This window comes from Euprymna scolopes, chromosome 22, assembly GCF_053919585.1.
Source record: "Euprymna scolopes isolate OS-2025 chromosome 22, ASM5391958v1, whole genome shotgun sequence".
NCBI classification, from domain to species: domain Eukaryota; kingdom Metazoa; phylum Mollusca; class Cephalopoda; order Sepiida; family Sepiolidae; genus Euprymna; species Euprymna scolopes.
This window is the reverse complement of record NC_136503.1, coordinates 33,715,753-33,739,342: the sequence shown is the minus strand read 5'-3', so window position 1 is coordinate 33,739,342 and position 23,590 is coordinate 33,715,753. Positions and strand designations below refer to the sequence as shown.

Below are 23,590 nucleotides of genomic sequence, written 5' to 3'. Positions count from 1 at the left end.
TTTTGTAGAGGCAACATGATGTTTGCAAATTGTTATGTTCCGGAATGAAGACAAACAGACGAAGTCGGTGCTGGGGTCAGTAAATATGTCGCGTGGAGGGAGAAGGTAGGTGGAGGTGACAATATGCATTTTAAAACGTTTGTGCTTTTGTGAAAAGTGATAGTGTTTATTTTGGGCTTTACGACTTTCATTTAAATAGCTTCCAGAATTTTTAGTTTTTTACATGATTATTTCTTTGTGTTTTGGACTACGATTTGTCTGACGTTGGAGAGCGGCAGTTATGTTTTATCACCATTTTTTTCTCCCCTTTTTCTTCCCTGATCTTTCTTATTTATATTTATATCTCGGCAATAGAGTAAAAAGCATATCTTATTTTTCTTTTATTAATATTATTGTAATTTTTTCCTTTTTTCCTTGTACACATTTTTGTGAATTATTCCATGGATCTCTGCCTTTGGATTTTTATGGATCATCTTCTTCCAATTACGGGATTTCCTTGAATTTTACTTGTGCAAATGGAAATTCAATTAACTTTCTTGAAGTTATATATTTGGATTTTACCGTCACTGGATTATTTATCTTCCACCAGACTATCCATTCATGTGTAATCACCTTTTTCTTCGCCATATTACCTCTGCTTTACTTTTTTTGTTTTCAAGTAAGATCTTTGACTTACTTGTTGTTTCATCAAATACTTTTGCATGCAAAATCCGATCCCGCATTTTGCTAATTCCTACCCTCTGATGAGAAGGAAAGTATTTCTTCGAATCTCCGCGGATTAAGGACTATCCACTTATCTAGTGTTTCCTTTTCAGATTAAATATGTTTTTAACTCATTTCAATTGTGTATTTTTAACATGTTTTGTTAACTGTTTGCTCGTATATATATATATATATATATATATATATATATATATATATATATATATATATATATATATATATCAGGCCACCCAGCGGTGTCCTACTCGTAAAACACGCTTAACATCATATTTTACTTAATGCAGATTTTGTATTTTTTTATTCTCAGTTGATTATTATATTGCACCCAATATATAGTAGTGATTTCAAAAGTTAAAAACATATCACCTGAGTGCTATCAATTAGAATCGAAACCAAAACTTTTAGATTTCCAACGGTATTCATTACCGTTTGAGCTAAGTCGACAGGTATATCAACGCTTTACAAATAAACCGACTTAAACGTATAAATGTAAATTTGTGAATGCGTGGAGGGGAGACATTAATTCTGCTTATGCCTGTCCAATTTTTTAATTTTGACCCCTTAGCAGCTATTTTACCAACTAAAAACCAAATCGAATTTTATATTTTGGTCTTTATTGTATTTTCATTTAGTGTCACATTTGTATAAAATTCACCTTTGAATTTTAGTTTATTTCCATAAACACCTCTGGCAATTTTTGTGTGTATTCAACAGCTTTTGACACTCTCCCGTAACTTTTTGTAAAGTTATCTCAGTGACTAGATTCATGATTGATAATATTCTTGAACGAATCTCTTTATCTTTAACACTGTTAAACCCTGAACAAATATTAAACATTTAAACATATCTTTTGTGGGGTGTTTTCCTGAATACTTTGGGTATTTACTTTTCCTGCATAAGCAACAAAATCCTCATCATTTTGGTACAATATAATAATAATCAATAGAAATTATCCTCTATCATAAATATGAAATCTTCATAATTACAATACCATAGTTAAGCGTATTTTGCAAGTGGGCAACACTAGGCTGCGTTCTAGTAAATAAATAAGTTATTTATCAACAAAATCCAAGTAAATAAGATCAAAGGTTTGATTGAGTACATGATGTTTTGGGGCATTAATTGCATTATCTGTATTTGTAAAAACAAAACATAACGATTTCGTTTGCTGATAAGCATGTATAATTAGACAAGTTACTAGGAAATGCATGTTACTAAAAGATATAGTATGTACTCCCTGAAACATTTCAATAGAGCTACTTATATATAAAAGATACTTTGTCTCTATCTCAGTGTATGTATGTGTGAGTTCGTTTCCTATGAACTCCGAAATAGCTTAGCTGATGTCTTTTGCTAATTTCACATAAAAGTACTGTACGTGTCTGGAAGTTTTCTTAGACAGGTTTTGAATCGGAATGGCTCCGATAGATAACATAAATTGATAATCGGAAAAGTGTGATTAAAGAAGAAACAGTCCGATTTTGACAAACGCTAACAGCCTTAAACAGCCTAATATCACAAGTGCCTTCGTGAAATTTTATCATCGTTCCATTTGGAATCAGAAACGATTGGGCCGATGTTTTTAATTTCACGCTAAAATACTTCATGTGTCTGGGAGTGTTCTTAGGTTTTTGTCCCCGATAGTATAAAAAATCAATAATCGAAAACATCCGATTAAAGAAATAACATTCCGATTTTGATGAAAGTTAGCACTCTTATACAGCCTTGTACATTTGAGAAGGTTTATCACCGCACAAGCCGAAAGGCCCAACGTATAAAATCAACAGTAAGTTCTTAAATAACACAGGGGCGCGTTCGAAATGAATAATTCTGTTTAGAACAATGACACTTGACTTTTGTATTTTAAACTTTAATTCAAGCCGTTACAGTAGAACCCCGGGATACGGCATTAAATGTTAGTAATAAAATACAGTGCAATATAGAATGCACATGTATATAATAAAATAACATTATAAATAACATCGTAAGGCGGGTAAATACTGTAACCAGGGGGTCGGAAAACATTATATTCCACATCGTAACATTAAAGAAACGTATCCTAGGGCCACTGTATCTCTGGGTTCTACTGTATATGAATATAATTTCATAACATCAACAGTAGGTTCTCTACAGTGCAATGTAGACTACAATGTATTGTCACTGCGGAGAACCATGTGAAGCCTCCTACCGGTACACCGTGGTGGGTCTCAGACTAGAGCAGGCAATCAATCAAGTTGATTGAAAAATGGGCGATTTCACTGATTTCGATGACAATAAAAGTATTGGAAATGTAGAAAATTCATTGATTCTTATTCAATCCCGCCCAACATCGAGTCTCCCTGCTGGTATAATATATGTTTGGGAAGTGTACCGCTTTCTAATGTAAACAGACTCAATTATAAAAATATAAAATTATTACCTTAGATATGTTTATAATACAATTAATAGATTTATATTGTTTAATTCAGTTGCATGCCGTCTTTGTGTTTTTATTTCCAGGTACACGTGGGGGTTAGGGGCGGTACCAGCTTTAATTCAGTTCATTGCCATGCTTTTCCTTCCGGAGTCTCCACGTTGGTTTATCCAAAAATTCCGGAGAGATGATGCCACGGAATCGTTGATGAGAATTCGAAATAGTAAATATGTTGAAGAAGAACTGAAAGAAATTGAAGATAATTTCAAAGAAGTGCAGGAATCGATTAAAAAATCGGGTGAATATCTATTTTTCATACTTGAAACTTATGCAATATTGTGATTAAATATTATTGTAATGAAATAATGTAATGAAATAATGTTGTAATGAAATAATATTGTAATGAAATAATATTGTAATGAAATAATATTGTAACGAAATAATATTGCAATGAAATAATATTGTAATGAAATAATATTGTAATGAAATAATATTGTAACGAAATAATATTGTAACGAAATAATATTGCAATGAAATAATATTGTAATGAAATAATATTGTAATGAAATAATATTGTAACGAAATAATATTGTAACGAAATAATATTGCAACGAAATAATATTGCAATGAAATAATATTGTAATGAAATGATATTGTAATGAAATAATATTGTAATGAAATAATATTGTAACGAAATAATATTGCAACGAAATAATATTGTAATGAAATAATATTGTAACGAAATAATATTGTAATAAAATAATATTGTAATAAAATAATATTGCAATGAAATAATATTGCAATGAAATAATATTGTAACGAAATAATATTGTAATGAAATAATATTTTAATGAAATAATATTGCAATGAAATAATATTGTAATGAAATAATATTGCAATGAAATAATATTGTAATGAAATAATATTGTAACGAAATAATATTGTAATTAAATAATATTGTAACGAAATAAATGAAATTATTATTCCTATTTACTTTGCCTCCTCACGAGGGCAGTTAGACATCAGGGTCATTTTTTAATGTGGAGAAAAGGAACAAAAATAAAAAAATTGTCTCAGTCGTGAATGATTATTCTCCACTAACCGAGAACAAAAAATTGATGTCTAGCATCAGAGCAAATACTACACTTTGATCTTGGCCCGAATAACTGAGATTATTGTTGTAAAATAGTTTATCTCCGCTACTTTTAAAACGCAGAATAAGATAATAGAAAAAAAAAAAAAAAAAAAAAAAAATGGGCTTTTAAAAACTAGCCTGAAACACTATTTACACCAAAATACAATTCAAGATGTCGTTGTTTAATATAAATTCTATTTTTATTCAATTATCACGATAAACATGGCCTTCGATAAGTTTCCAGATTTTTTCGTATGGGCACTTTATTGATAGTACACGCATAAAACTCTAGTCCCCTTGGAAGTAATCTCCTCTGGCTGCAATGCACTTGTACCGTTACAAAAACTTCTGAAAGGCTTCATGGAAATCCTTCTGTGTGAGCATGTCAATAACCCTTGTCGCAGTCTCTTTCATCTCCTTAATTATCTCCTAACGACAGCCTCTCTGGGTTATATCAGTAGGTCCAGATTCATCTCAGGTTAGCAGAGCATAAAAAACCACGGGATTCGAATTGATTAGCCCGACCATTTCCCTGCTGTCATAATAACGTCTTTCTTTCTTATCTTGGAACAAACTTTGTGCAAATCTTCCGCGTCTTCAGTTCCTCACAAATAATTGTGTGTACGGTTCACACACTGACATCAAAATGTGCCCTTATTGTCTCTATAGACACATAACTGTCTTTATCCATGAAATTCTTTATTTGGCCAATCAACTCTGGTGCTCTGACTTCCTTGCTCCTCCAACATCTCTCATCATCTCTCACAGACTCTATGCCTTCCTTGAATCTCTTATACCACTCAAAAACTGATGCTCAATTACTTCAAGATGGTCTGAAGCATTCCATACGTTACTGTGGTATTTTGTCAAGTTTAAAACAGAATTTTATTGCATATCGTTTTTTGAAAGTGTTATCACGTCCAGATTGCATTTTTGAAATTCATCAGCTGTGACAATCAGGCTTTAGTAGGATGTATGCCAATTTCTGCTGTAGGTGTTCATTTGAACCTGAAATCATAAAATTGGTCAGTCATCTCATAAGATGTATAGCAATAAAATATTTAATTTTCAAAAGTCTACTACAATTTTAAATGTCTACAAAAAAGAAGTCTGGAAACTTATTTAAGGCACCTAGTGCATGTCATTATATCTTTATTTGGGTTAAAAGAAACACAAAAACTTAAGTAATTAAAATATTTGCGTTTTGCTATTTTAACTAAGTTAAAATACATGATAGAGTGCACCGGTGTGAATTTACATCACTCGACAAGATGGACTTGTAAATCCTTTCAGATCTATCATAAAAGAGTAGGAAGAAGTTGTTGTTCTTCCGACTATTGTTTAATGTGAAGTGTATGTTGATATGTTTGGAATTCCATTCCGGGACCCTGCTTCCCCAACTGTACTGACATGCAGAAGTTCAAGTGTAACGTGAACCGACATCTTGCTGGCCAACTCCCTATATAGTACCCCTGTAGCTTATGTCCCTGATAATAACCCCCTACATCAAAGTGGCGATGTGCCTTGTTTGGGGTGAAAATGTTATAAAAAATATATATACCTTTAGTGTTTGTCTTCCCTTGTTGCATGATACTAATAAGGATGCTGGAAATAAACGTTTTGTCTTGGACGTACTGCCATGATACCGTCGTTCTTTCTTATCTTTGACTGATAAACAAAAGACGTGAACCTTAGAATATACTTACTCTTGATTGATTTTTGGTCTTGATAAATGGTGAGTTAATTAGAAAACACTACCTTCAGTAGGTGCATATTAAGGTAGCTGCTATATTACTATTAGGTGAATAGACCGGACAGTAGTTTCCGTTGAGACCTCCCCGATACCATATTGGTGAGAACTGCTATGACTTTTTCGTTAATAGATTACGAAGATAGTCTGTTTACCCCATTCTATCCTGGTTTTAACTCTTTTGCTTAACTTTTTTACATTTCAATTTCTATAATGAAAAGTTCACAGACAGAAATAACGGTAATTATAGTACCTCCATATCTAAGATAGAGCCCTACTACAAATTCTCGTTTTCCAACAGAATGAGCTCGCCTTCCAAGCTTCAAGTCATTAAAATCCTTTTACTGGTGCTCAAACCTGGTTTGTTTCTGTGCAAAACTAACATTGGTCTGTCGATTTCTATCGATGCCTTTAACAGTATTTTAACTTATTCAAACGTAACCTCAAAAAACAAGAAATTTAATGGAGTCTGTGTGCACACCGACACTTTTGCATGTAGTAAGTAATGTCACATACAGATTCTAAGTGTCTCTTTATGTGTGTTCTGAGTTGTTCCTGTAAACAGCACTTATTTCGCTTTTAATCTTTATCAACCAACGATGAATTTACTGTTTATTGATGGATTCTTTGAAAAGGTTGGCAATTTCCTGTCTGTCCATCGTTTTGCTGACATTAATATATGTGAAGATGTTAATGTTCACACAACGTAGAATGACTAAACTACTGTAACAAATCAACTTGTATATCTGATGTTGGCGAATATTTTCATTTTTTCCTGACAATTTTCCCTGAAAATTGCACATTCAGTTTATTAGTCACTGGTATTAAGAATTTTTACCTTTTAATAATTTCTATAGAGACCTAACAGTCAGCCATGATTCATTTATACCGTGCTATTGTCATTGCCATCAAGCATTTAAATTGCTAGCAACGAAATATATGCTCTGAAATCAAAGTAGCATTTAAGTTTTCGCACAACCACTGTAAATGGTGAAAGAAAAACAGAGAAGAGTAATCTACCCAATCTGCAAATTCATAAGTTTGCTCTGGAGAATTTGGGAGAATAACAAAAAGTGTGTATTAAACAGATGTAAAACTTTTATTCTAATTATCAATAATGTAATGGAATGAGAAAGTTTTTGGGGAAAATTACGTGATTAGGTTTGATTAGATATTTAGCGAGGGTTGAGTCTCCTAGACCCAACCACAAACCTACTATGAAAAAGGGGCTACAAGAGCGTATTTTGAGAGTTGGAAAATAGATTTTGAGAAATCTTACAAGACTGTGCGTCTCCCTGGTTGATAAGAATCTAAGAGAAGACTGGAAAACTTACAAGAGAAAAGAGTTTTCCCATTACAATTCTACTGTTCGAAGTATAAGAACGAACTAAGTTAACCCCGGAGTTAATACGAAGAACGAAATTGTAAACGTATGAATAAGTAAGAATGGACGATTTGCTTAGCTAACATTGATTCACGATCAAAAGATAAATTGTACGAATCGATATGAAAACTCGATTAATGAAAGCGAGTCGACGAACATGTGAATAACTAATATGCACTGATCGGTCATATTCAGAGTACCGGTAAATTGAATTTCTAAATAGTAGGAACACCGACGCGATTTTCCTAATAGTTGGAAAGTTTTTTCTTTAAGCAATGGTTATATAATTTTGTTAGGATATGCCCAAGTTTCCATAGCAGCTTTTTAAACTGAATAACTGGAATATTGTCAGGACGAGGCGCCCTATTTTTTTTTTGCAACGTCACAGATCGATACATGAAAATCACTGAATATATGGACCGTAATAGGAAGAGGGATTTCGGTAATCGTTAACCCTAGTTGAAAGGAGTGAGATAAGTTGTAAAGTTATCTGCCATTATTTAGGTTTATCAAATTCTGAGGATATGACATCAGGACTATGAATAAAGGTTTTTAGTACGGTAACCCATTTGTTATGTTCTAAAACTCGCACTAATTCTTGGCCTTTTTTTTTGAGTATAGGAATGTTTCATGTTCGATTTGCAGAGATTGTCTACAACTTTAAAAGGAGCTTTGACTATGCTGATAATTATTCCATATCTAGAATTAGCACTTTCTGCACATAAAAAATAGCAATTACTAGCGAGAAGTGTTCCTGCGTTGTCGGGAAATTTGAGTAAAACAAGAAATTATTGTGCTTATCAACGAATTCTTAATTATTGTATTTTATTCGAATTTTGTTTTTACTGAATATAAAAAAGAAATCGGTATGAATTTACATCTTGTTTTTGTTGGCGGAAGTGGGAGAAATAACTCCTGTTATTTTAGGGGTAGATTTTATTTAAAATTAAGTCCAGTTTATTTCTGAAATATTTTAAACAATTAACGCATAAAAAACAATTTTATTTTCCAATTTATTGGAAATAAACAATAAAAAATGTCTGAATAACTTGGATGTGTTTACTCATTTATGATCCAAATATTATTTTTATTGAATCTATTACAGGTTCCCCCAAAGGTGACGTTGATTCTATGTGTTACCAACCTCTTTGAACAACTACTCTTATGAACGTATCCAAGAGAAAAAGACTCGATTGTTGTGCTTTTATTTCCAGATATTCCATCGCTAGCAAGTTTGTTAAGTAACGGCTTATGTCAGAACCTATCATTGCTTGTTACTATATGTATTCGCTGATCCTAATCGATATTACATTTAGCAAATCAGTAATAGACCTTGCAAGATAATGCATGCATTACTCGTAATTAAGTAGATTTCTTTCTGAAATGTTTGAAAATTGTTTGATTTAGCACAAGTATAAGCAATGTACTCGTCGATTGCCAGTATTTTTAAATATTGGTGAAAATATTGCTTAAATATTTTGAAAGTACTGCAGAAAAACAAAACACAAAACAACAAAAAAACGAGGTTGCTTAAATAGATGGCAAAAAACAAAAATATCATGAAGCGGATTTAGATTAAATTCACATTAATTTCTATTTGCTGGCTTTGATTATAAAGTGTCGGATTTTTAGCAAATTTTTTTCCCCAAAAGTTTGACTTCATCAGATGCTGAATAGATCACCCCAAAATTATTGATAATAATTTGAATAGAAGTTTTGCATCTGTTTAACATCTTATTTGTTATGTTCTAAAACTCGAGTGAGCCAAGACTGTTATGCAATCTGGCTTTATTTGATTGAGCATAGGAAATTTCGCATTTTCAATAACCAATTTGTACTGATTCTGTGCAGTTTTAAAACAATCTTTCGTCGTGGTAATAATCATTACTTATCTAAATAAACATATTATTCATTGCACTTTAAAATAAAAATGAATTATTTGCAGGACTTGTGTCTTGGCGTAACCCTTTAAATTAGAGTAAACTAAGAAACTCCAGATCCTTTCCATTAATCCCATATTACTATATTTTAATCGAATTTTTACTTTTTATGAGAAGAAATTTCTACTTAATTATCCTTTGTTTTAGTTTATGAGGTCAAAGAAATACTAGTTTGTTAAAATCAATTTCTATTTTCGAAACCTATTTAAAAATTAAAGGGTATGTTTTAGAGACGTGTAACTTTAAATCAAAATAAATCACAGAATATTTTTATTATACACATATGTGATTTTTCCATACATATATTCCTTATATACAAAGATTGATTTTTTGCATTTATAATTGAAATACAATTCTGAGCATATGCCCATACCGCGACTCGCGCTTAGATGACGTAATCTAGAGATTCAATTCTTACAAACTCTACGCATAAAATTAGTTTGTATTTCAGCAATAACACGTCTAATGTTGTCTTCAAAGGGATCTATTGTGTCTGGTCTATCAGACTAGACATGGGATTTTACATATTTCCATAGAAAATAATCTAATTGACATTTTATCATGTGGTTTCAGCAGAGCGAGACCACATGCCACAAAGCTCGCGATGCGGTCAATTTACTAAAAGAAACATTTGATGAATGAATAATTTCAGGGAATAAATGTGTAAACTAGCCACCTTGTTCATGCAATTTAACCCCATTAGATTATTTTCTATGGAGATATGTAAATTCGCATGTCTACACTGATAAACCATGCACAATAGACCACTCGTAAGACAACATTTGGCGCGTTATTGCCGAAATGCAACTTAATTTAATGCATAGAGTTGTGAAAATTAGATTTCTAGATTACTCCAAACATATGCCCGAAAGTGTATTTAAATTATAAATGTGGGGTATATGGTTAGAAAAAAAAAAAAAAAAAAGAAACGTACCGGGCGTATCTGCATCGTTCTTTGGAAAAGAAGAAGGAAAGGATGGCCAGCGCATTTGTATACGCGAAGGGCATCTTGGGAAGGCAGAGCATGATGGGAGAAGCTATTTTTTTTTCCTGTCTCCTCATTTTTTTTTCTAGATAGGAGGATATAAAAGCAGAGAAAAATTCGCTGGGGGGAGGCAGAGAGAAAAGAGTTGTGAACATCTTCTCTTGAAAAGAATTTCGTATTGCTGACGTTCGGATTGTGCGATGTGATATTGGTGGCGAGAGGCCAGGTGTGGTCGATTGGAAAAGAAGAGGACAGAAACGCGCTGTTGTCGAGAGAGAGTGACTCACTCCTTTCCGAACCCCCGAACCGAATCCTGATTATAACTCTAGAATAAATACCAAATTTAATATTTCAGATAAACCACATATTTTTATAATAAAAACATTTTACTATGATTTATTTTAATTTAAAGTTCCCTAATTTTAAATCCCCTGAAAAAATGAATTATTGGCAATTTTTTATTGCTTTACTTTGCATTGCTATCGATTGCAGTTGACTTTTATTTATTTTTTTATATCGATTGTATGTTTACTTAAAGTTTCTTTTCGTTCATTTTGGGTCTTTCAGGAGGAGGAGGAGGAGGAGGAGGAGGACGGATGAAGTTGTTTATAAGAATGCTTAAAACAAGCACCGTACGACGAGCACTTATGGTCGGTTGTGGATTACATATGTTCGCCCAGTTTTCCGGTGTGAATACCGTAATGTAAGATTTCATTCATTTATTTTAAATCTGCACATTTTCATTGAGAGAATTTCTTTCATTTTACTTACGCACTAATAAAAGAATATCTTTTCTTAGCTCGTTTGTCGACTAGATATTTGTGGCACAGTGCAACCTGATATTGTCTTGTTCACATTAAAACAATTTTCCTTTGCTTCGATGCTGGTAATTTCGGCGTCGGTAGATGTGATGGTTGATGCCACACAACGTGGAACGAAACGTCCTCATCAGCCAATCAAAATCTCCTGCTCGTTGTGTCCTCGTCTACTCGAAAACAACAAAACGGTGAAATTAAATAGACAGTCCGAAAAAAGAAAAAAAATAAAGTTCATGATTTTTGTCTAAGTTAAAAGTACGTGATCTCTTTTAAACTGGTATACATGAAGAATTTATGTAATTTTATACGTAGAATGGATAGCGTCCCCTTGTTTCTGGATGCCATTTAGGATTTATTTACTTGCGACTTCTGAATTCAATGGATGATCGACGCGAAACAAGTTTTCTTTCCTCGGTTTTAAGTAAAGCAAATTTGATCAATTACAAGATGGTGGTGAGCACAGATCCCAACTACAACGTAATTCTAAATAAACTGCTTGCGACTGTACGCACTCTTCCTGCAATCGTTCCAGGCTGAAGGAAAGCCGACTATCGTCATTTTATAACTAAAAAAAAAAGACGTGTCAAGGTAAAATTCGTGAATACAGAGGAAGTTTATTCACCTGGGTCTCCTTCAGAATTACTGATTAATGGAGTGTGTGTGGGGGAGGGGGAGGAGAGAGCGGTCAATAATCACTGTTAAATATCCTAAAATATCGTTAAATTTTTCTGTTTTCATACGTAAACTCAAGTAAGATCCCACTTCACCTCGATCTGAATGTAACAGAGCGCGGACATACGTATGACCGCAGCAACAACTGTATGCAAATGGCTGAGCGTGTGCGAAGTGATCTCACAGCGAGGAAAAAGAATCCCTAACCAGTAGAGTGGGATGAGAGAGAGAGAGAGAGAGAGAGAGAGAGAGAGAGAGAGAGAGAGAGAGAGAGAGAGAGAATCACTGTTAAATAGCCTAAAATATCCTTAATTTTTTTTCCATTCCCATCCGTAACGCCAAGCAAAATCTCACTTCCATTTCGCTTTAAGAACACAATAAAGACATTTTTATTATTACTCTTTTTTGTGATAATGATTTCATTTTCATCTCCACATCAGCCGAAATTCCTCATCGGCCACACATGATCATTATATTTTGATCTAGTAATCTAATTATAATGAAGCTTCGATGCCTATCTTTAATCAAAATTTAGGCTCTGTCGGTGGAGCATTAGAATACGCCGACTGCCCCCTGCAGAGGGTAAAATTCCCTCCATGGGCGTCCTGGATATGACCTTAAACTATATCCAGTAGTGAGGCCCCAGCTTGTGGGCTTTGGGGAGTGTGGAGCCACTCTTTAATTACCATTGCTAGCAGGTCCACTCTGACCCGGAGTGGTAGTACCTGTTAGGGTCCCAACTATGGGTTAAATGGAAACCGACGTAAAAACAACAAATATATTCTATTAAATTTTTTTTTTCTTCAAAATCTTTGGATTCGGCATTAAATAACCCGGAAAGGGTTGATATGCCGTAAAACAGAAACAACCAACCAACTTAACCAAAATTTAGTCACATTTCGTACATTTATTAGTTTATATACCCGAAATATTTTTTCTAACATAGCATTCAGAATTATAGTTCGATTAAAACATCTAAAGCTCTGTATATATGTAGTGTGTAATGTTAAAACTTACAAATGTTTGATTCGAATTGGATATTTCCATACTCTATTTTATGGCTTTCAACTCTCCCTAAAAACAAACGGCCATTACAGAGTAACACGTAACATTTTAACAGCGTTTGTTTGAAATCAAAACAAAAAAACATGTACATCAAATCTATTGCCAAGGTCACTGGAAAAATGGCAGGATCCTTCTACCGCTCCAGAAGATATCTCATTGCTGATGCAGTTCTCTACTTACATAAAAGCCAAGTACGTCCAAGGATGGAGTATTGTTGCCACATGTGGGTAGGAGCTGCTAAAAACAGCCTATCCTACCTTGACAGATTACAAAATAGGCTTTGTAGCTTAGTGGGGGATGCCCTTTTCTCTTCCCTGCAACCTCTCCCCCACAGGAGAGACGTTGCGAGCGTGTCCTTGTTTTATCGTTACTTCTATGGCAGGTGCTCGTCTGAGCTCCAATCCCTGGTCTCCCGTCGCTATCTTTCACGAAAACACCCGTCTAGCTGAGACCACTGTCAAAAATTTTCCCCACTCTTTATCTGTGCCTAAACCAAAACGTAGATTCCATGAACAAAACTTCTTTCTTAGAAGTACACGCCTGTGAAACTCTGTTCCGTCAGCCTTTTCCCACCTGACTACAACTTGGATGTCTACAAGTCCAACATAAACAAATTCCTGATGAACCGCCCCCTTAAGTAGACACATTATCAACTCTCAACATTAACGTACTGTACACGCAATAACCCTTATCACCGAGTGGCTTCCGTGCGTTGATAAGTGGTGACAACCTTGTAAAAAATGATAATAAAAACTAATATCAATGCGTATCTGTTCGCTCTGTGTCTTTCTTTTTACTTTTGTTTAAATTTAAAAAATTTTTTTTTTTTAGGGTCATGCATTCTACAGGATGCCAGACATTCACCCACTATTTCAGTCACTTCAAACAGGAAATCTTTTTTTTATGATTCTAACCGCTTCTGGTAGTTTTTAAAATTCTTTTTCATGAGTCAGCTTTCACTTTATAATTACTGGAATCATGATATTAAGATTACAGTTTTTTCTCATATTAGAATTATAAGTTTAAAATTAAACAAAGGTGATTAATAAATACTAAAGTATAAATATTAAAATATTAATGCATAGAATTTCAATAAATTGATCAAAATTGGCTAATAAGAGTTATCTCCCTTTGAACGCAAGGGTTTTACGGATGATATGAAAAAGGAAAGATAATAAATTAAAATAAAATATTTGGATAATGATAAGAATTGAAAAGATAAATTCAAAATTTTATTGGTATAACAAGTATAGGATGAAAATAAATTTTAATTAATAAAATTTTAATTAACCTTTTAATCACAGTTCCTTCTTAAGAAATAAAATGTTAACCAGTAGAATGTAAACAAAGTTTGTACAGAACTATCGGGGATTATGGAAGAAACACTCGAGCATATAAGTATAAACTAGAATTTGAAGGGGTGAATTAGTATTTGAAATAAATAAGATAATTGGGGAAGAAAAATAATTATTAAAATAAAAAAAAGCTTACAAAAGATTAGATTAATATTAAAATAGGTAATTAGTTGAAATATCATTTAAAAAGTAGAAATACGAAAAAAAAGGCGATTACTAAATACAAAGGCTATCGAAAAATAAAAACAAAATGAAAAAATAAGGATGGTGCGTAGGTAAGTCGAACTGCTTATTCCCTAAAAATAAATATTATAAATGTATTCATATATGTATAGTGTATTTGGTAAGAAGAAACTGTTGTCCTTCAATCTTGTGTCATACATGAATAGTAGGGACGGGCAAAAATGGTGTCATAAAATAGGGGGACATAGTTTTGAAATCCGATTTATCATAATCTTTTTTTTAGGTTTCAACTACATTTTGATTGTATTTGAAAGATTAAAGATTAAAGTTAATTTCCAAAAGAAGAAAAAAAGTTTACACATGAAAAAAAAAGTTATAAAAAAATGTTTTCACGGCGAGTTAACCAATTCGGCTGAATTTTGAAGTTAAATAAATTCATTGTAAAAATCCTTTGAAAGATAATTATTAGTTTTCTGGATCTATTTCAAAGATAATTAGTAAAGTTCCAAGATACTGAATTAGATTAAAAAACATCTTGTTTGTACAAAAATAGCTTAATTAGCTACTAAAAGTGAGAAATTCTTGCTTGGCAGAATTTCAACAAAACTGAAGTCTCTAAAGATGGATTATACGGAAGCCCAAGATCTTAGGCAGTGAAAAAGCTGTCTGAAAATGATGTCATGTAGTTAAAAGGAGGTAAGGGGTGCTGGTTTTCTTTTTTCCCAGCCATGCATCCGTACATTCATATCGGAAACGTCTGTATGATTTTTTTTACCATTTTTAATTTAATTATTTTTCTATGTTTCTGCTTTTAAATAAAAACATTTTTTTATTTTTCAAGATTGTATAAAAATCATGTTACGCCAAAAGTTTTACATTCATGCAAGTAAGGAAAATATTAAAATCTTGCATATAAAAATCATGCAAAACCTGTAATTTAAAAGGAAACTAGAAATATCTTTTTGCGATTATAATTTGTTTGTGTGAAAATATTAAATAAACAATGCTTAATTCAATGATAATATCAGTAGTTCAAGAAATTAATTTTTACTTAAAGTTATATCGAATTCATTAATATGAACTTTAGGGTCTTTTTTCGTAATGTTCCTGTAAAAATTAAATATTTTTTAATTGGTATCATTTTCTTTACTACCGAAAACCATAACTTTAGTAAATGGTATTTTTATTTAAACAAAACAATACATTTCCACTAAGATTAAAATAAAAATAATGGGCACATTATATTTCGTGATCATTATTTGAAAGATACAGAAAAATTGATTAAAATTGGTTAATTTCCTGATTTTTGGTTAATTTTTAAGTAAAAGGAGGGGGCAAAATGTTTATTCATTTTGAGCATCGGCATTCATTTTGCATGTACCTAATGAATAGTATTCATAATAATACCTGCAACGTTTACAGAGTTAAAGTAAAGTTCTTTCATAGCTCGAAAAAAATACAAAGTCGCGACAAATCTTCAAGACAAATGAGGTTTATTAATCTCGATCTTTGTTTCAATTCACTAAACAGTTGGATTAAGGATACAGATTGACCAATAATCACTACTTAATCATATTTCATCAGCATTTATTTAAAACAAAATGTTTACACTTCGATCCCTTCCAAGGAACTGACGATTCTTTTACTCATTCTCCTTTAAGCCATATGACTCCCATATGTTTCTATTGATTCCCACAGCTCTAGTAATTCTAATCTTGAGTTCAGGAAGTTGAACCCGAATGAACTTCCATTCCCTGTTATTATAGCCTAAATCTCTTATATACGAGCCGGTTTAGTTATCCAAACCGACACAAAACATAATTCACTCTAAAGTGTGGAAAATCGAGAAAAATACAAATTCAAATCAAAACATGTCAAACCACTAGACGATCGAACACCGTCTCTTATTTTGACGATTTCCAAATATTTATGCTTATATTTACTTATGCATTCTTCTTTCTTTTTCCGCAGTTATTACAGTGGAATAATAATCCAAATGTCTGGAATCGGAAACGTGACAAATGCCCTGTGGAATTCCGTCATTATCAATTGTGTCAATCTTCTATTTGCTATAATTGGAGTTTGGTTGGTAGACAAAGTTGGGAGAAGGAAACTGTCTATTATTGGACTCTTTGGTAATTTTTCTTATATCTATATGAAATCTAACTGTAATGAAGCTTCGATGTCTGTCCTTTAACCACAATTTCATCACTTTTTCTTAAATTTATTAATTTATATCTCTTTTTAATTTGGAAATCTTGAGAAACATTGTTCTTTTCAATGCTTCGTGAAATGTCAGTTTCTCTTTTTTATTTATGAAACTGAATGCGTGTTATATGTAACTATAGAACATATACAAATAGATGACAAAAGTTGATAAATCAAATATGGATCTAATATCATCACACACGAGTATTATAATTATTTTAGCTTGAGATAAAGGGTTAATTCTTTTCCATTTAATTTCAGTTCTAAAATTACATTTTTGTATTTTTGTTACAGGTCTTTTCATAAGCAGTTTATGTTTAGCAACAACCTTTCTCATGGCAGACAGATATTCCCCTTGGGCAAACACAACAGATCTTGTCCTTAATGACTCCTGTTCAACATATAGGTAAAAGTTTGACTCTTACTAACCGATACTGACACTTTGCTAACCGACTTACTCCCCGGAAAAACAAATATTTAATAGGATCGTATGATTTTAGAGTAAAGGATAGATTAGGTATTCTTGACAAAGGGCTGATCTCTAATGTCAGCGATGGGATCATGCATATTGAGGTAACCTGGAAGGTTGTGTAAATAGGAAGGAACCCAAGTTTAGCGAAATGACAGACAACGAAAAAGTAGCACATTGGCAACAAGAGAGAGAGAGAGAGAGAGAACGAGAGACAGAGAGACAGAGAAAGAGAGAGAGAGAGAGAAAGGGGGAGAGAGAAAGGGAGAGAGAGAGAGTTCTTGTTGGGGAGAGACGTGCGTTTTTTTAATAGCTAGTGATATTCTTCTATCTTCTCTCTCTCCCTATCTCTATCAAAAATGTTTGAAGTTATAATATTAGCCAAATTTAAATGAACATATAAGACAATTATTTCTTTTATATAACAATGAGGCAGATTTTTAGATGTTTTTATAACATAAACAAACGTTGGAAAATGTTATCGCATATGTGGAAATAAGGCAACTTGTTAGATTTTTGTTATAGCATAGATTTATAGGGAGACAAATTGTTGGATAGCTGCCAGTGTGCTAATTAAAAATTTCGTTTATGTCTCTTTTCTTGTGTCTGACACTTTGTTAAACTCGAGATAGAACAAAAATTAAAAATAAAAATGTTAGAGATCTGTTATAACATAGCACGGGTAAAGAATGAGATATTAGATGGTTCTTTTAGGATAAGTTAAAAATGATAGAATTATTGTATAGTTCGTTATTTATATTAAAAATGGAATAGTGTTTTGGTTTGGATTATTCCTACTATAATTCTAATCTTATGTGTTATTCTCACAACGTTTTGGCAGTGAACCCTACATTCTACAGGTGGGTCTAGAGGAACTCGGGAATCTTACATCGCCAGAAACAATGTGAAAATAATTTTAAAAAATAATTGTAAACCACTTGACTTGGTTCGGATATAAATTATTTTAATATCCTCCTCGCCAATCTTTCACGATAAACCCCCGTCTAGCTGAAACCACTGTAAAAAATTTTCCCCACTCTTTATATGTGCCAAAACCAAAACGTAGATTCCATGAACAAGGCTTCTTTTTTAGAAGTGCATGCCCGTGGAACTTTCTTCCGTTTGCCTGTTTCTCACCTGACTACAGCCTGGATGTCTTCAAGTCCAACATAAACAAATTCCTGATGAACCGCCCCATTAAGTAAGACACTTTATCAAATTTCCAATACTAACGATTACTACGATACTACCCCATTGATTATTGTATACGCAATAACCGTTATCTCCGAATGGCTTCCGGTCCTTGATAAGTGGTGACTACCTTGTAAAAAATGATATAATACTAATATATAATACTAATATATATATATATATATATATATATATATATATATATATATATATATACATATATATATATATATATATATATATAGTTCGACAAAATAATACAAACACATTGTGAATTGTACATCAATTTTAAAACACAAAACTTGTACACCCCCCCCACCGAAATGGTTGTTTCAAGATAACAATATTAGTTCGAATAAACAATCTACATTTTAGGAATTAATTCTCTTTCATATTTATGCAATTAAAGAGAGATCACTAAAAATTCATGTACATGATAATTTCTTTTAAAAACGCCGATAACATAAAGAAGAGGCAATTAAATCATCTTGTAGTACAAGCGAGATTATAATGCTTTGAACATGAAAATAATAATGGTCTACAGATATAGAGCTCAAACGTTCATGAAATTAAATGCTTAAAGACAAATGAACGACTAGAAATAAACGAATAAATGTTTTGAAAATCCACAAAAGCAAACAAAGGCCAGGAATTTTTTAGAGGTCTTTCCTGTGGTAATATAACGCAAATGCGAATATTTAATCTAGATAATCTAATATACAAATATATATATTTTTTTATTTTCTTCCTTTGAAGATTGTAACGCTGAGTATGGGGCAGCCAAACCAGCTGCCAACATTGCCCTGCTTTTTATTGCAACCAGCCGAGATCTCTTTATGTATGTGTGCTTATATATCAAGGTAAAAGTAAAAATAATATAAATCAACGACCCACAAGTTGGTATAACCTTGATCTCTGAATGTATAATATCTAGAATCTAAAAAAACTTATTCTCAAGAGGTCAACTGGGACAAATTTGCGAGGAGGGTCACTTTTCAATGTTTATGTACTGATATTGAAAGAAAATGTTCCCTGTTTTCTAATGTCTCTAATTTTGTCCTTTTCATCCCGAATAATGAATACCTTTCAATTCCAAATTCCATTCCAATATCTGAATATTCTGGTTGTGTGCATGAGCTTCACCAGTTCCTTTTTACTTTTAGCAAACAGTTACACGTCATCCATATACATGAAGCGTTTTATTCTTTGTTCTGTATCTGCAAACTTGTATCCGGCATTACATTTTCTAACTATGTAGTTGAGTGACATTATGATTATGATAAACAGTAGTGGTAGCAGTGAGTCACAGTCGGATACTGTCATCAAGCTATCAGTTCTAGCCTCCATATTTCCATTATTTTGTTTATAATATTAGAAATCTTATTGAATATCTTGTACATTCTTAGGTATTCAATGATCCACGTTTGTAGGAAACTGTCGTAGGCTTCACCAGTCTATCATATAGTGTTGTGAATATTTTGAATCAGTACGCAGTAGTAGTAGCCTGGTGCTTTCAATTTGCCATTTTTTAGGGTTGTTTTTAGCGTTTCTTCGATAATTTCTGTTTATTTTCCTTTGCAATTTCCTGGAGTTTATTTTCCATATATCACAGTCATTTGTCATTTCTGTTAGTAGTTCCAATATTTCTTTGTGGTATTCTCTGGAATCTGAATGACAACAAGTCTTCCATAGATTTTTAGTACTCTCCACCTCTTTCGAATAATACTTGCAGATGAATTTGCGTTACTGCAACAGCCGCTTACGGTCCTCGTTGGGATCTGGGAAGAAATAAGCCTCACCAGAGGGCCAGTTCTACTTGCACTCATGCAGCGGATGTCCGGCTAGTGCTTTTTCACCTTGGTTTTTCCATTCTCCTTGGCCCTTGTAGATTATTTAGTGTGGTGTCAGTTTATGATGATAGAAAATAGAGCAGGGGAAGGCAGATGCGCAGGACTTACGATTATACATTTTCAGTTTTTATGATTCTATGTAATTATTATTGTTAAGTTTTGAGACATTTGTGTTGAACAAAGATGGCGGCTTAGTTCAGATCAGTAACCAAGATGGCGACCAAGAATCAAATGCGGTCCGTCGCGTAGTTAACCTCTTAAGTTCTGAGATATTATGTTGAACAAAGATGGCGGCGTAGTTCAGATCAGTAACCAAGATGGCGGCGAAGAATTAAATGCGGTCCGTGACGTAGTAAATGGCGAACTGATTGAATCACAAAATTCGACGATTTTTATAATAATTTTGCGATGTTTTGATTGGTTGTTTAGCACAGCCGTTGGTTATAAAAATGATTGGCGAATCCATTCGTCTCATACCCCATCACTAGGTCACTATGATGGGATGTGTCTCCTAGCGGCTTCGGCTGCATGGAGACAGGGTAGTACAAGTCAAGGATTCGTCAGTTGATACTCAGCCCAACAGGTGAGGGGCCGGGAACCGGCCCAGCTCGTGTTGGACTGAGTATCCCTTTAGGGGAGCCTGCGGGGTTCCCACTTTCCGGCCTTGTGCCACATAATGCTGATGTGGGCAGCATTTAAATATATACCCCCCATCACAAGTCAAAAACTTTTTACACCCCCCCCTTTTTTTGATATAATGGAAAAATCCTTTCGGATTCAATTTTGGTTTCACTTGAGAAAAGAAAAGAAAAGAAAAAATAAATAAAAAATAAAAAATAAATGAGCAAAGGAAAATAAGCCAATAAAATAATTGTTTTTTTGTTCTTTTTCCTCTGGTTTTATGGGAATTTGTCTTTAATTGTCGGTTTCGATAAGTTTTGAGATAGCTTTGTTACAGTGTAACATATGTCAGGCCTTGTTGCGGTCATCAAGTAGATGAGGATTCCTACCATCTCCCTGTATATTCCGTTATCTATGAATTTTGTTTCGGTCCCTATATTTTTATTTATGTCCATTTCGACGGGAGTTGAACGCGGCTTACAATCTTGCATTCCGAACTTGAGCAGAATTTTTTCAATGTATCGTGATTGGTTCATAGTTATAGTTTCATTTTCACAGCTAAATTTTATACCGAGGAACCATGACAGTCGTCCAATATCGGCCATTTTAAATTGTTTATTTAATTCATTTTTAACATCTCTTAAAGTGTTTTCACTGTTTGAGGCGAGTAATATATCGTCAACCCAAAAAATCAAAATCAACAATTTATTACCAACATTTTTGGTATACATGCACGCGTCTACGGGACATTGTTTGAATTCCTGTTCTATAAAATAATTATGGAGTGTTAAATTCCAATTGTGTGCACTTTGTTTTAGTACATATAACCATTTATTTAATTTCCACACCCAATTTTTATTTTTCATTTTAAATCCCTCTGGAGGGTAAATGTAGATTTCACAGTCAATCGGAGCATTTAAATAAGCATTTTTTACATCCATTTGATGTATTTTTAAATTGCATTGAGTGGCAAGTTGTAATAAAATTCTAATTGTCATTGGTGAAAATGTTGCACAATATTCCGCTCCAGGAATTTGTGAGAAACCTTTCGCTACAAATCTTGCTTTAAAAGTTTCACTGCCAGAAGCTGTGATTTTTTTGGAAAAAACCCAGCGTGAAGAAATTATATTTTTATCTGTTGGTTTTGCCACTATTTCGTAGGTATTATTTCAGCTAAAGCTTTCAATTCGGATACCATAGCTTGTTCCCATTGTTGGTGGTTTTGTGAATTAATCGCCTCATTATAACTTTCCGGTGCGCTGTTCAACGAATAACAGTAATCCACGGCGTAATCTTGTATTTTTTCAATTTGTAAGAAGTTTGGCCTTTTTCGCTCCCTTATTGGGTATCGACGTGTCTGGTTACTGTTTTCGTCAGAAGTACTGTAACTGTCGTCGTTATTAATATTTTCATTGTGATCAATTAAGATGCTAGGCAATATTTCACGTTTTTCATTCACCGGATCGCCATTTTTTAAATTTAATGTATCATTGAATTTTACACATCTGACCCTTTTTATGGCATTTTTAGCTGCAAAGTAGATTAAATATGCCGGACTATATTTATCGTAACCTACGAAAGTACCTTTTTCGCTTTTAGTATTTAGTTTACTAGTGTTTTCTATAAATGCAAAACAATCAGAACCAAATAGATGCATTCTATTCATTTTAGGTTTTATACCGCAAAACGCTTCATACGGCGTTTTTCCTAGCCTCTTATTGAACGATCTATTTCTGATATATGCTGCTGCCATCAACGCGTATGTCCATAAACTATACGCTAATTTCGATTCGATAAGTAGGTATCTTGTCATCTCAAAAAGGGTTCGCCATGCCCTTTCAGCTGTGCCATTGTGGAAGGGGGAGTATGGCGCCGATTTCTCGTGTTTAATACGGTAGTTAATTAATAGAAGTTCAAAGTTTTTACTAGTAAGTTCAGTCCCATTGTCTGAGCGAATACATTTTACTGAACCGTACGGGGCAACATCAGCTAAATATTTCTTAGTAGCGAGTTACAGATTTCGCCTTTATTATTTTTAGGTATATTTTAGTATCGCCTTTTTTCAAGACTATATCATTTATTTGACTACCGTCGGCAAGTTCGACAAAATGACTTTTAGGATTAAAGTTTGAATCAAAATTAATAAAATCAGATTCCTTGGTGATAACGTGCGCTGTAGCACCACAGTCTAGAAGGAGGTTTTTGCCGTTTGTGGTATTGTCAAAGTTACATGTGAATAGGAATGTATGTTCTTCCTCAAAGTTCTCAACGTTTTTTATGGAGTCCATTTTAGAGCGTTTATATCGACATTGGAAACTTTTGTGGTTGGGTCGTCCACAATTATAGCAGATAATTTTATTCTTTTTCTTGGAAAAATTACTTTTGGAGAATACGTTGCGGTGAGGTGCGTAATTTGGTGGTGTTTGATTTCGAGAAACATTTTTGAACTTCATAATATTGCTGGGGTTATTATTGTCCACGAGCATACGATTAGTCTCTTCGTAACTGCGCAATGTCACTTTAAATTCGCTGAAATTTATGGGTTTGTCTTTTTGAGTTATGACAGTTGTAAATGGTTTAAAATCGGCTGGAAGTCTCTTGAGGGTCATTGATATCAACAAGCTATCGCTTATTAATTCACCTGAGAGTTTTAAGGCATTGGCGGTTGTTTCTGTCCTTATGACGTAGTTGGTGATCGTTTCATCCTCGTTACGTTTCAAAGAGGTTAATTCTGTATATAGGGATATTATTTTCGGTTTCCCTTTTGATAAATAATGTTCTCGTAATATGTTCAATGCTTTCCCCCCATCGTCCAATGCGTCTTTCAT

At 33.2% G+C, this 23,590-nt stretch overlaps 1 protein-coding gene across 1 annotated transcript in view; it reads left to right on the top strand.

Annotated features, from left to right (window-relative positions):
- Positions 1–23,590, top strand: part of LOC145243696 (proton myo-inositol cotransporter-like) — a 101,250-nt gene that overhangs the window by 49,031 nt on the left and 28,629 nt on the right. Inside the window, exons 3-6 of the mRNA XM_080106754.1 lie at positions 3,223–3,434; positions 10,898–11,033; positions 16,395–16,558; positions 16,926–17,037. Of these exons, the coding sequence (XP_079962880.1) occupies positions 3,223–3,434; positions 10,898–11,033; positions 16,395–16,558; positions 16,926–17,037 (624 nt within the window). The remainder of the gene's footprint in view (positions 1–3,222; positions 3,435–10,897; positions 11,034–16,394; positions 16,559–16,925; positions 17,038–23,590) is intronic.